Source organism: Alosa sapidissima, chromosome 22 (assembly GCF_018492685.1).
Source record: "Alosa sapidissima isolate fAloSap1 chromosome 22, fAloSap1.pri, whole genome shotgun sequence".
NCBI classification, from domain to species: domain Eukaryota; kingdom Metazoa; phylum Chordata; class Actinopteri; order Clupeiformes; family Clupeidae; genus Alosa; species Alosa sapidissima.
The window spans coordinates 15,980,629-15,994,461 of record NC_055978.1 but is presented as its reverse complement, the minus strand read 5'-3'; the positions used below and the strand labels follow the sequence as shown (position 1 = coordinate 15,994,461).

The following is a 13,833-nucleotide window of genomic DNA, read 5'->3' as shown; positions in this document are numbered from 1 at the left end:
CTGTTCCACGGCCCAGTGCACACACACACACACACACACATAACTTACCTCTTTCCATTTCAAACACACACACACACACACACACACACACACACACACACACACACTCACACACTCACACACACAGAGAGAGAGAAAGACACTCAAACACACACACACACACACACACATATACAGAGAGAGAGAAAGACACTCATACACACAAACACACATCGAGCAATCTCTTCCATGAGTGCACAGAGACAGTGTCATTAATGAGCAGTGCTGCATAAATCCCCTTAAGCTCCAAGTGTGACCTGAACACAACATGGTTCCTCTAGTGGAGGTCTTCCAAATAGGCCAGTCGCCCACACATTCACCCTGACGAGAGGAAATGAGGGGAGAGGAGTGAAGCAGGAGAGGAGAGGAGAAGAGAGGAGCAGGAGAAGAGAGGAGAAGGGAGGAGGGGAGAGAAGAGGAGAGGAGCAGGAGAAGAGAGGAGAGGAGAGAAGAAGACAGGAGAGGAGGGGAGCAGGAAAAGAGAGGAGAGGAGGGGAGAGAAGAAGAGAGGAGAGGAGGGGAGCAGGAAAAGAGAGGAGAGGAGGGGAGAGAAGAAGAGAGGAGAGGAGGGGAGCAGGAAAAGAGAGGAGAGGGGAGGAGGGGAGCGGAGAGGAGAGGAGGGGAGCAGGAAAAGAGAGGAGAGGAGGGGAGAGAAGAAGACAGGAGAGGAGGGGAGCAGGAAAAGAGAGGAGAGGGGAGGAGGGGAGCGAAGAGGAGAGGAGAGGAGCAGGAGAAGAGGAGAGGGGAGGAGGGGAGCGAAGAGGAGAGGAGGGGAGCAGGAGAAGAGGAGAGGGGAGGAGGGGAGCAGGAGAGGAGATGAAAGGAGAGGAGAGGGGACGAGGCGAGAAGAGCAGGAGAGGAGAAGAGAAGAGAGGAGAGGGGAGGAGGGGAGAGAAGAGGAGAGAAGAGGAGAGGAGAGGAGGGGGGGCAGGAGAGGAGATGAAAGGAGAGGAGACGAGTGAAGAGGAGTGTAGCAGGACAGAAGAAGAGAAGAGAGGAGCAGGATAGAAGAGAAGAGAAGAGAAAAGTAGAGAGGAGAGGAGCAGGAGAAAGGAGTGGAGAGAGAAGGAGAGGACCATGAGAGGAGAGGAGAGGAGAGCAGAAGAGAGGAGAGCAGAAGAGAGGAGAGGACCAGGAGAGGAGAGGAGAGGAGAGCACAAGAGAGGAGAGCACAAGAGAGGAGAGGACCAGGAGAGGAGAGGAGAGGAGAGCAGAAGAGAGGAGAGCACAAGAGAGGAGAGGACCAGGAGAGATAGAGCAGTGGAGAGGAGAGGAGAGCAGAAGAGAGGAGAGGAGAGGAGAGCAGAAGAGAGGAGAGGAGAGATAGAGCAGTGGAGAGGAGAGGAGCAGGAGAGATAGAGCAGTGGAGAGGAGAGGAGAGGAGAGATAGAGCAGTGGAGAGGAGAGCAGAAGAGAGGAGAGCAGAAGAGAGGAGAGGACCAGGAGAGATAGAGCAGTGGAGAGGAGAGGAGCAGGAGTCGGAGTTTGAGCTGAAGCAGGTGGTCAACGGGTCTTACCCGGCTGTCCTCCTGGCTTTCCCAAGCAGGGCTATAGCTTTGCATGGGGTGCCCGTGGGTGCAGTTGGAGAACTGGAAGAGGCTGGAGAACGTCCGCCGGTTCTCCGGGGTGTCCGGGAATATGGCGTCCTGAAAGTTGACTCCGTGAGGAAGGAGGTTGTAGTTTTCATCCATCCTATGCAAAGTGAATAGGAATGCAGAAAAAGACAGTCAGGGGAAAGAAAAGTCTTTCATGCTTTGAATTGATGCACAATGTACTACTCTTTTTTTATCTAAGCTCTTTTATGAGTGTATAGCTGTACCTGTGTGTGTGTGTCTCTGTGTGTGTGTGTGTGTGTGTGTGTGTAGCCTACTGCCATCAAGTGTTATGGATCTGAGTGGACAGAGATCAATAGAGGGAGATTAGTAATGCAGCACTGTGACAGTGCCTGAAACTTGTCTTTCATCCAAACAGGGAGTCAATCTTAGTTTGAACTTTGACCCTCACCTCTGACCTCTCTCTCTCTCTCTCACACACACACACACACACACACTCTCTCTCTCTCTCTCTCTCTCTCTCTCTCTCTCTCTTTCTCTCTTTCTCTCTTTCTCTCTCTCTTTCTCTCTCTCTCTCTCTCTCTCACACACTCACACCCAAACAAAAACCCACCTCAAGAAGAAGATATAGGACTCGTTCTCCATCACGGTGTGCGACTGGCAAGAGAAGTAACCGAGCCCCGTGAGGTTCAGTCGGGAGCCCGCGGGCACTTCGAGCATGCTGCCCCATGCCTGATCACAGAGCATCTCCACTTCCGCCGCATAGAGCAGCCCCTCGCCGACGCGCTCCTCCTCAAACTGGTACGGCAAATAGTTGAAGAGGCTCGAGGCATACGGCTCCTCGTGGATAGCAAGCACTTTGGCATACACAATGATTTCTGCCAACTCTGCGCGACAGCCCTCGCTAAGCGGCCGCCATTCGGTCGGCAGCTGGCACCCCAGCGCGAGACCTAACGGGCACAGCAAGAGGCCAAGTGCCATCAAGTGTGCGCGCAGCATCTTTCCCACGCTCAGGCGCAACAAGTGTAAAAACTTAGGTTAACGTAGAGTAGGCTACCAGTTTGTTTTGGGAGATTGTTTTAAGTAGGCTACTGAGGTGTATCTATACACTGTCTTTTCATTTAGCCTACAGGAATGTGCACAAGCTCACCCATATAGCTCAACTATTCAAATACCAGTAAGCAACGTACGCAAACTCCTTTGAACGGAAAGATGAAACAGCCTGTTCAGCTATAGCCTATTTCGTTATTGCAGAGTTATTAATCAAATAGTTAACTCACGCGCTGTCGTCATCAAATTAATCCAGGTGTACTGATGTAGTCATACGTTTTTCTCTTTCACGGGGGCGACATAACCCCTTGACTCATGTAGATCCATCCATGACAGTTGTGTTGCATCCAATCTAAATAGAAATGTGATGTGGGCTATCCGCGGGGTCTGCTACGGCATTCCACCGGAGCCACCGTGCCGTATGTGGACATTCTTTTGCCTCTCTTTCAAGGCTCTTCAACAGCATCATTAGTGAGGCTTGTCTCAGGCCAATGAGACAGCCCCAAAGTTTTACCAACCAATGGCAACCCGTCTACCTTCGACTCCCACGGAGTGACATTCATTCCACACGTTTCATTCCAGTGGAGCGCTTGAGTGGGCAAACGAAGTTAAAAGGATGCACAAAATAATTATATTCAAATAGCCTACATTCCTCGAATAACATTATATCATATTATATTATGTTATGTTATGTTATGTTATAACTCACCGTATAAGCATTTTAAAATGTTTAGGCCTACAGTGTATAACTCAAAAACATTCCAGCATGCAGTCCCTTGCAAAAAAATAATTGCACTATTTAAAGTGTCAAAACGGAAGTCTTTGAGGAATTATTGCAGTTCATATAGGAAATGCAATATGGACATTAAAAAACAGTAGGCTACATTGCATTGAAACTTAGGCCTATTACACTTAATTGCTGACATGCAATAACTGCAATTTTTTTGTCCCATATAGTTATTTTTTAAAGGGATGTTACTCTGACCAATTATAAAAGCTTCCACAGACCAAAGGCCATCAGTATCACAATTTATCTCAGCATAAAATATAAAATGCTAGAACCCCGTACTCTTGTTGACATCTAGTGGTTTGAGACGGAATCGTTACTTCATATTGTAGTTTCCTCCTCTAACCAAGCTTGTGTAAATAGGCTACCTCTGAACATATGGAAAGCCTTTTGCAGTCTCTTAACTGTATTTCAGTACTGCATGAAAGGTGGCGTGGTTAGATTCTTCCATCTAATTTATCGTCGTGAACGTGAAGCAGGATATTCATGCGCCACTCGTGCGCCATTTGTCCAGCATGCCGCCGCCACAGCCGCGCAAGGTCACGCTTCAGGGGGAAATCCCATTGCGGCAGAGGACGGGGTGAAATATCAGCCGATGACGGCATCATCAGCTGATCACGCTGGGACATTTGTAGTGGGACTGCTTCGCCACCACCTTCACAATGCAATGTAATACAAGGTGCGATCACACCCACACGTGCTCTAGTGGAAACAAGCTTTTAGACCCATCCACTTTACTTCCAGATCGCTCAGTTTCCGACAGAGAGACTACGTAACGTCAACACCAGGAAGAGAAGCAGCAAATTCTTACCAAACAAGACAGTGAGTGCGAAGAAGAAAGTGAGCAGACGTCTGACCCTGAACAGTTTTGTTTCGACCACGTCGTTTTGGAGTAATACAACTGTATGTACCAACTTTACATTTCAAATAGCATACTTTTCATCATTTGTGAAGGAGAGAAACATGTTAAGTTTGAAATCATTCTCACGGATCTATATTGAGTGTCATCCTTAACATTGTTTCAGTGGTGTTGGTGGTGCTGAAAAGTTAAGGCCTTTACTTTGACTCTTGATCAAGACATGTAGGCTAGAATATGTGCAAGCAAACGATTGTTACATTGGACCCCATTTATAGTTAAGCGAAACCGAAACGTATCTTTAGCAAATAGCTTATTAGCACAACTGTAATGTTTGAATTTAGTTGAAACATTGGAACTACAATAATCCTGTCGCTAAAGTTAGTTCGTGACATTTGGTAGGTTTGCGAATTGACGAGTCATGGTGATGGCCCATGTGATTGGATTATTGAATTTATGGTCCTGCGCAACAGCACCACGTTAACATTCTGACTGCTGGTATATTTCCATTTGGCACAGTGATAAATTTGGATTATGCGTGGTCAACTCGGAAGAAAAGCAAAGGCTGTGATATTGTGCTGACATTACATTCACTTTGTGATCAGAGATAATGATAACATACAGTGGGAGTGGAACACTGATTTCCTTCGTGACTCATTGTCACATGTGTGTACCCTCTTTGACTGGAATCTCTCCTGACATTTCCACATATTTTGACAAGCTTTCTTCTGACATGTACATGCAGATAAGGATACTGTGGAGCAATGGCTTCCAGCACCCCAATGGTGAATGGGGACTTGAGCCGGGGGTCCCCCCCTGGACCTGCTGTGGGCAGTCTAGAGGAGGCCGTTCAGCAGATGAACACCCTCATCAAGGAGAACCGAGAGCTAAAAGGTATGCATGTGGGTGTGTAAACATTTAAACAGACATGTATGGCAGGTGACAATCTCTCTCTCTCTCCTCTCCTCTCTCTCTCTCTCTCTCTCTCTCTCTCTCTCTCTCTCTGTCACTCACTCACATGCATTTTCATGCATGTGTGCTTGTTCCACATTGTGTGCCCGACGTTGGATACTGTATGAATCGACCTCGAATACGTATGTATTCCCGGAGCCTCCAGTAATGTTAAGGTGCCCCCTGTGTTTGTGTAGTTGTGTGTGTATTAGGTAAGACAGAAGAATGTGTGTGTGTGTGCGTGTGTGCGCGTGTGTGTGTTTGTGTACTTGTGTGTGTGTATTAGGTAAGACAGAAGAATGTGTGTGTGTGTGTACTTATGTTTCTCTTTCTCACACACCCTCTCTCTGATACTCTGCGGTCCTCACAGAGGCGTTGAGGCAGACTAACTCGTCCATGAAGGAGCGTTTCGAGGATCTGTCTGTCTGGCGCGAGAAGCAGAGGGAGGAACGGGAGTTCCTGGAGGGACGACTGGAGGAAGCCAGGCAACGAGTGACGACTCTCACTACAGAAAACGAGGGACTGAAAAAACGAGTGCAAGAGCTGCAGAGCACCTCACCGCCAGCACAGGTCAGGTCATCTCTTTGTGTTGTTAATCTGTACAATAAGAAAAGCTTTGGTGTACTAACGGAGAAACGCTGGGACACTTTGTATGATTTCTTTTATACCTCACGTGGTATAAAGTTGACGGAGGTCTATTAGTGACATCTACGTACACATTTTTTTTTCGTGTGTGTGTGGTAATTAGCGGGTATCATCACAACTGCAGATCAGATCAACTTTATCACTCCATAACTGACTTGACCTGCTGAATCACAGATCAGGCCATCTCAAATCCTAGTTTACCACTAATTGATTTGCACTAACCCTTTCCATCTAAAGAGTTCAGCTGTTGCTTGAGAGTTCTTATGGAAATGTGCGGTGCTGTGCTGTCTAAAGGGTGCATTTACACTGGCAGGTCTTGATGCACACTGCACAGTTCAATTTTTTGCCTATATTTTATTTTTAACTGCCCGTTTATGGTTGGTATGGTTCACTGATTTGCATAACACTTGAGACAACCTGCATGCACTCGAGTGATTTTTGGTCACCGAAGTGAAAGCAAACATACAGACAGTACTGGTTTAGCATTAGCATTATTAGACTATTTCAGTGGCTAGTTGATTACTGACATTTCTGAAGTATCTTGAGAAGTCTGCAAAATAGGCTACCAGTTTTATTTTAAGGCAAAAAAGAAAGTGGAGAGCCCTTATTGCAACTTTTCCATCTCCGTTTTAATTTTAATTTCACCGTTCTGCTAGTTGTGCATGTGAAAATAACATTGTTTATGTTGTCATTGTCTGTGTCTATGAAGCGCTTGAAAATCTGCTATATAAATAAATACTCATGGACTTACATCCGTTGTTGTTGCTCCTGCTCCAGGCTGTGACAGGGGAGCTGGAGGCGCTCAGGGTGCAGCTGGCCCGCGTGCAGGCCGAGAAGAACGACCTGGTGGCCCTCAACTCCGAGCTGCAGCTGAAGATGGGCCAGGGATCACCTGAGGACTCCTTCATCGAGATCCGGATCGCTGTGCGTGATGATGACTGACCCGCCACAATCAAACAAACATTATACAAACTAGTATTTGCACTAATATAGCTGTAGATGTGCTAGAGTTCTGATTCCATGTGTACAGTCATTTTGATGTGATGACCATGAGAGTCCCTAGACTGTTACACCTGGGAGCAAAAGCATGGTTTATTTACATGTACATGATCATTCAGCATGTGTATAATACACAACATGCAGCAGGGCTGGGCAGCGTATAGGCATAGGCTTGTCACTTCTATCCCAGTTCAGTTTTATGACACAAACGTATGCACTCATTTAGTTGTGTCAAGGGCTGTCATATGTTCATTCTGTTTATTGAAGGACTCTGACTCTTGCAGGAAGGACAACTGGATGTGACTAAAGACTTACCCTCTGCTCAGGAAGAACTCACAGCTTCATGCATGTAAGGACATTTTGTGTGTGTGTGTGTGTGTGTGTGTGTGTGTGTGTGTGTGTGTGTGTTGAAGGCCAGTGGGTTTGTGCTGTGTATTGCAAGTCAGGATCATTAAAGCTCAAATAGACATGCAGTGCCAGACTAGTGAGCCTACCCTCTTGTTCTTGTTCAGCCATTCCTTTCAGGGTTATATGTGTATTAACCAAGTTTGCTGTGTAAATGTGTATGCGCTATTTTGCATCTGTATCCCATCATTACTTCTGCTTTTCAAAGCCTAGCCTACGTGCACACTTTTGTTTGTGTGTGTGCTCTGTAAATAGAAATGTGTTCCTCTGTGTGTAGGTCACGCTTCAAATCCGAAGAGCAGACGGTGAGCCAACTGCTGCAGTCCCTGAGGAGTGAGACCAAATGCAAGGAGACGCTGGAAATTGAGCTCCAGGCTGCAAGAGAGAGGTGAGGGCCGTAGGCCTCACGGTGGCGTAAAATTGAAACGATTCACGATAGAGAGAAAGACTATTTTCTCAAAGTTTAGGTTAGTGCGTGTCTGTGTGGTTGTATTCTTCTATTCCAATGAAAATGTTGGGCATGTTTTGGCAGATTGAACGAGTTGGAACTTCAGAGGCAGATAAACAGAGAGAGCAGCACACAGACGTCACTATCTCTCCAGCTCGCTGATCAACAGCAGGCTGAGAAGGACAAACAGAGCAGTGATGATAAGGTAACTGCCTTCACCCGGAATTTTTGTGCTATTCAGTCAACAATTTTACAAGATCTGAATTCCTAGGCTCTATAACAATGCCTAAATATTTGTGAGTGCATAATTAAATACATGTGTGTGTGTGTGTGTGTGTGTGTGTGTGTGTGTGTGTGTGTGTTGCAGTCTGCAACCGAAGTGGAGAATCTGAAGACTCAGGTGAAGACTCTGGTCAAAGAGCTCCAGGAGCCTCAGAGCAAATTGGATGAAGCAGAAAAAATGAAGAAAAACCTCCAGGACAGGTACAGCATACTCACTAGAGTACACAACCTGATCCAAGAGTATTAATGAACCTAAGACATGTTTCACGTTTACATTTATTCATTAAACAGATGCTATTAAAGGAGTAGTAAGCGGTTTTAAGATAATACACTTTTTGTCACAATCAGCAAGTATATCCTCACAATCTGCTAGCAGTCTGTTCTGCGTGTCCACTGAAATAAAAGCTCTGGTTTTCCCCCACACATAGCTCTGGCTCTATAAACAAACAAACAGAGTACACACCCTCTCGTCCATGGAGCACTGAAGAGAGGAATCTATTTCTGTGGCTGGTCAAATCAGCAACCTTTCTCCAGTATAGCTACCCCTACCCTTAACACTCAACAGCATATTACAGATATACATCTGTTTACCAATACATTTACAGTCTGAGTGTCACACCTACGGAGGTGATTGTGTTAGCAGTACAATGCTCCTTCAGTAGCCCCCTTCCCAGATCCATTGTGTACTGTAAACGCACCTCCGTAATCTCAGTCCGTCCCCTGACCCGCTGCCCCTTGATGTCCGGCACACGTGCGTGTGTGCGTGCGTGTGTGTGTCAGGGATGGACATTAGCACCAGCCACATGCTGGTAAAATATGCAAGTGGCTGGTAGATTTCAGACACAAAGTAATGATTAAATATTGGGTGAATTTGACCAAAAATCTGCCAGTGGCAAGCAGAGGTACACAATTTCAAAATGTAATTTCCACCCCTGGCGTGTGTGTGTCTCGTCTGCAGGTGTCGGGAGATGGAGCAGGAGCTGGCCAGCCTGAGGACCCAGCTGGGGGAGCGGCAGCAGGTGCAGACTGAGAACGAGAGGCTCAAGCTGCAGCTGGAGAGTCTGCAGGCCCACAACAAGATGGAGCAGAAGAAGGCCCTGGAGGAGAAGTGAGGAGACTATACACATACACTGTAACACACACACACATATACATACTGTATCTGTACTGTACTCATACACAAATGTATTGTACCTAGAGGCCTATGTTAATATTGCATTGCAATAGTCCAGTTTAGAAATAACCGTGGCCTGCACAAGAAGTTGTGTAGGATACTGTGTGAGACAGGATCAGATTGTGAATCGACAAGACCTCGTGACTGAAGCTGCATGAGAAATTAAGTCGGTCATCAGTTATGACACCCAAGTAACATACACAGACAAACACATATGCTAGGCCTCTGAAAATTGCAGATGTCTTTCACAAGGTTTTCCTACAGGCACATGAAAGAGAACATATACTATGGTTTTGCCTTACATTTCACCTCAAAATATATGTAACATATATGTTTCCCTCTCTCTCTCTTTCCTCTCATCAGGAACAACCTGGCTCAGTTGAAAGATGCATACACTAAGCTGTTTGAAGATTATAATGAGATGAAGGAGGAGAGGAAGAGACGAGAGGTAACCATGGGTAACTGCTGCCTCACTTGATTGGTTTTCAGACCCACATTAGCCCTGTCACGTTAAGCCCCGTTTCCCTGTTCACCTCTGACCCCTTAGCAGGCTAGCGTGTCGCGGGAGGAGGCCAACGATGTCCAAATGCGTTTGGCTGCAGCTGAGCAGGCGCTGGCTGCCAAGCAACAGAAGATTGATGACATGAAGCAGGAACTCTTCCAGAAGGAGAAGGAACTTGAGACGATCTCAGTCTTTAAGGCCCAGGTGTGTGCATGTCAACTGGGTACACAGGGTGTGATTTGTTTGGGGGGGGGGGGGGGGGGGGATTTCTCCCTTTCTGATATTTAGACGGGGGGAAATCCCTGTCTCTATTTTTATCCCGTGTGGGGACAAAATGTATACACCCCTCATATGTATCAATGCTACCACACCAATAGCTTAGTACTAAAGTGCCCCGTGAGAATTGTCTTCTTTGGAAATGGACCATCACTACCTTGCCTACGTGATGATTGACTCTGTTGGCCTTTGTCCATGCATAGCGCCTTAGGACCAAGTAGGCTTGTAACCAAGTAGGCTACAAATGCCTTATTTAAACTACAGCTGTGTGTGTGTGTGTGTGTGTGTGTGTGTTGTGTAGGCGGAAGTGTACTCGGCTGATTTCTATGCGGAGCGGGCTGCTCGAGAGGCCATCCATGCAGAGAAGGAGCGTCTCGCTGCCCAGCTGGAGTTTGTCAAGAAACAGAAGAGCCAACTGGAGGATGAGATGGACTCGCTGGGCAGGTAAGCCCTCTCACACAGGCGTACAGGCAAGGGCAGAAAACACAGTGGGGTGGTTTTCTGTACACGGATTACGCCTAGTCAAAAACTAAAATCTTTTTATCAGTGGAAATGAACACTGAATATCTCTTTGGGCCATATTTAAACTTATTTTCAGAAGTGTCTTGGGCGATCCGATTACAAGTGGTCAGCCGAGACATTGTTATTTACAAATTTATGTTTACATTTACTAATTTAGCAGACACTTTTTATCCAAAGTGACTTATATGTAAATTTTATTACAAGGGCACAACAGTGGATTCCAGGAATTAAACTTACAACGTTTTAGGCTACCGCATGCTGCATTCTAGCCCAGCTCCTTAACCACTACGCTACCAGCGCCCCTTGTATCCATGTGTATCTTAGGTGTACAGCTACAGATGATGCCGACCACTTGTTTATATTCTGTTACTGCCGTTGTCACATTGATTAGAACTCCCATTGTCCATGATGCTGCAGAACACATTATCATTTACACTACAAATGATATGTAGTCAAATGCGTCTGGGACCAGCTCAGCAAGTGGTTTGAGTGATCAGATCTTGATGATCGTTTACACCTGTATTTTAGAAGTGACTATTTGTGATCAGATCACCCAAAACAAATTTTTAAAAAAAACTAAATGTAAACGTGGTCTTGTAGTCTAGGACTAAGGTTCAATCCATGTACAGGAAAGTCCAGCTCAGTATGTTCTGGACATGAAGAAATCAGCAGCAACGCTACTGGTGTCCTTCAAACCACCAGAGCATTTAGAAGGGAAATCTAATCCAGAAAGAGTGGAGATGAAAAATGCCCACGTCCAGGCACTCAAGGTTGTGTTGAAAGACAACAACAAAATCAACAATAAATTGTAATGGGCTAGACAAGCATAACAAGCACAACAACGGTTGGCTTGTGCTTTCGGAGTGCAATGGTTGGCTTGTGCTTTCGGTGTGCCTGGATTTGTAGGATTTGAGCATAAAAACAAATCCAGGCACTCAGAAAGCACAAGCCAACACATGAAAATGTAAATTAATAGCCTTGAAATGAATAGTTTATTATGGGGATGGTGGTTAGTTCATGAAAAGTTCTCTAATGAGCTGTGCATGTTGCAGACAATCCTTAGGAGAGATGCAGCGCAGACACGTGCCACGTGGAGCCACGCCACAAGGGGGAAGCAGAGGTATGAGTTCCTTTACCATAGAGGCAACATTTTTGTTGTTATGTGAAGATTTTTTCGCTTACTTGCACCAACTTGTTTCCCCTCATTTTGTTTCATAGGAGCGGAAGTGAACATTCCGGAACATGCCTGTCCAAAATGTAATGAAATCCTTCCTGATCTGGACTCTCTGCAAATCCACATCATGGACTGCATCATTTGAGCCTGTGTTCAGACAGTATCTCAAACAATTAACAACCCCCCCCCACCCCCCCCCCCCCCCCCCCCCCCCCCCCCCCACACACACACACACACACACACACACACACACACACACACACACACACACACACACGAACTAGTTTATCAAAACTGGTCCATAATAAGCTTTAATACTGCACATAGCAACAACTGCACAGTAACTCTTCTTGAAAAGAATATTGTTGGGTATAACAAAGTATTCCCATTTTGCACTCTGTAATTAAGATCCATTGGCGTTCAGATTTGAAGTTTACTGTCAGACTAATAATGCGTATAATGCATATCAGTATAGTGCTGATTTTGAAGCCCTTATATGCTTAAATAATATATAATAATTATATTTTGTTTGCCAATTCAAGCCTAGTTACATTTATATTGTGTTTATTTTCATGTTAAATTACTTTATACCTGTATTCAGTTCAAGGCATTTATCAAGAACCCTAATATGTGATATTTAAGTAGATTTTTCTCAGATGGCTTTGGTGACAGACTTCAAAATATATTCTCAAAAACTTTATTAAACAAATACAACCATATAAATCTTGAGTGGAGTAGAAGTTATAGTTTACTGCATCAGGGCACTTTAGCTGCTGACAATATTCCAGGGGCGCGTTTTCCAAAACCAGTTAGCAACTTTGTTGGTTGCAATGCAATTTCCCATTGCCAACTAAGCAAGTTGCTAACAGGTTAGCAACTATGGTTTTGGGAAATGCACCCCAGATTAATGACTGAGGATGTAGCAGGTTGGGGGCTCAATCCCAGAATTTCACTATTCTGGGACTATCGGCCTTAATTCATTGGCAACTGCACTGTTGCAGATTGCTTCTCGTCTTCCTCTCAGTGAGAACTGGTTTGAAGAAGCTGGTTTTGATGTCCGTGAAGTATAATTACTCGAAGGACGTAGCAGCAGGGGTGAGGAGACCCCAGACGGAGGGAGAGATAACTTTGTTCTGAAAATTAAGGACTGTTCCATAGTCTGCTTGGTGTAGCATCAGTGACCAACTTGGGTATTCATTGCTACCTGAAGAATTAACCCACATTCTTGCTTATGAATTTGGATAAAGTAAAGATGTCTCTTGGACCTGCTAAATATTAAAAAAAGATCTGAACATTAGTCCTTTTAGAGTGTGTGCTTTTTTTCTCCAACTAGTATTGTCTGTTACTCAGCCAGCATATTGCTCTGAAAAGTGAATTTAATTCAGAAGTTGCAGGTTCTAACTGTCTGATTTGCTTATACACACGTGTAAAGCTCTATATAGACTACCAATCACATCTAATAAATGTTCTGGTGCACAGTGTGGATGGATTTTACATTTTCAAGATTAATTATTGCTTGTATTGGTCCCATTCACAGAATTAAGTAAAACAGACAGACAGATAGACAATTGTGGTTTTGCAGAAACAAATTGCACAACAAATAACAGTTAGTAACATTATTGTGTTAATTATTATCATTATTACCGGTATTACTGTTTTTCTTAATGTTAGCTTACAAACTTAAAACAACAACAAAAAAACAGTTTACTGTTAATCTTAATTATTGTAAGGTAAATATTCTGTAAATCGCCTTGGATAAAAGTGTCTGCTAAAAACAATAACCATGACCATAATACAGATAGACATGAGGTAGATGAAAAAACAATGTACAAAACACCACTATGTATGAAAGTAAATATCAGTCCTGCTGAGAGCTCACCAGTGCTTTTATTTGCTATGTTTAAGCACTAATTTCTGTGTATTACAGATAGTAGCCTAAAGAACAATGGTATGATTTGGGCTACTTTTATCTCAATTGTAGACCCTACAATTGAAGGAAGTAGAGGTTTCTGTTTCCATTCAGTTGTGCAAAGCAGTTATAAACCTTCTGTTCCTTAATGTATATACTCTGTCCTGTATTTTAGATAGGGTTTTACTGATACTGTTGCCAGTAGGCCTATGGCTAAGCCTACTTTCCAATAACAACAACATACAGCAAGAAAGTATGGAG

The 13,833-nt window shown here is 44.7% G+C and overlaps 2 protein-coding genes across 5 annotated transcripts in view; one reads left to right on the top strand and one right to left on the bottom strand.

Moving 5' to 3' along the window:
* The window catches only part of ccdc3a (coiled-coil domain containing 3a), a 12,543-nt gene extending 8,642 nt beyond the window's left edge, over positions 1-3,901 (bottom strand). Inside the window, exons 1-4 of one of the 3 annotated variants that reach the window (XM_042078826.1) lie at positions 3,352-3,901; positions 2,873-3,231; positions 2,206-2,542; positions 1,557-1,731 (exon numbers count right to left, since the gene is read on the bottom strand). In XM_042078826.1, coding sequence (XP_041934760.1) covers positions 1,557-1,731; positions 2,206-2,542; positions 2,873-2,885 — 525 coding nt within the window. In that variant the 5' untranslated portion in view covers positions 2,886-3,231; positions 3,352-3,901. Of the gene's footprint in view, positions 1-1,556; positions 1,732-2,205; positions 3,267-3,351 lie in introns of those variants that run through there. The other 2 variants (XM_042078824.1, XM_042078825.1) reach the window with 2 other exon arrangements.
* A 133-nt stretch (positions 3,902-4,034) lies between these two features.
* optn (optineurin) lies at positions 4,035-12,960 on the top strand. Of its 2 annotated transcripts, XM_042078823.1 has the most exons (15): positions 4,035-4,332; positions 5,031-5,179; positions 5,607-5,806; positions 6,659-6,805; positions 7,165-7,229; positions 7,563-7,673; positions 7,818-7,938; positions 8,101-8,216; positions 8,974-9,123; positions 9,553-9,637; positions 9,737-9,895; positions 10,269-10,411; positions 11,542-11,609; positions 11,708-11,852; positions 11,883-12,960. In XM_042078823.1, exons 2-14 carry the CDS (start codon positions 5,050-5,052, stop codon positions 11,806-11,808), a joined length of 1,596 nt encoding a protein of 531 aa, XP_041934757.1. In that variant the 5' UTR covers positions 4,035-4,332; positions 5,031-5,049; the 3' UTR covers positions 11,809-11,852; positions 11,883-12,960. The 2 variants fall into 2 exon arrangements, with proteins under 2 accessions (XP_041934757.1, XP_041934756.1); XM_042078822.1 differs by having other exon boundaries at positions 11,708-12,960.
* Positions 12,961-13,833: the final 873 nt, after the last annotated feature.

What these genes read in the sequence shown, in the direction of transcription:
- optn (XM_042078823.1), top strand. Translation starts at nt 5,050, where the DNA reads ATGGCTTCCAGCACCCCAATGGTGAATGGGGACTTGAGCCGGGGGTCC. An exon ending in GGAGAACCGAGAGCTAAAAG is followed by an intron (nt 5,180 to 5,606) that starts GTATGCATGTGG and finishes CGGTCCTCACAG; the next exon opens with AGGCGTTGAGGCAGACTAAC. An exon ending in TCTCAGTCTTTAAGGCCCAG is followed by an intron (nt 9,896 to 10,268) that starts GTGTGTGCATGT and finishes TGTGTTGTGTAG; the next exon opens with GCGGAAGTGTACTCGGCTGA.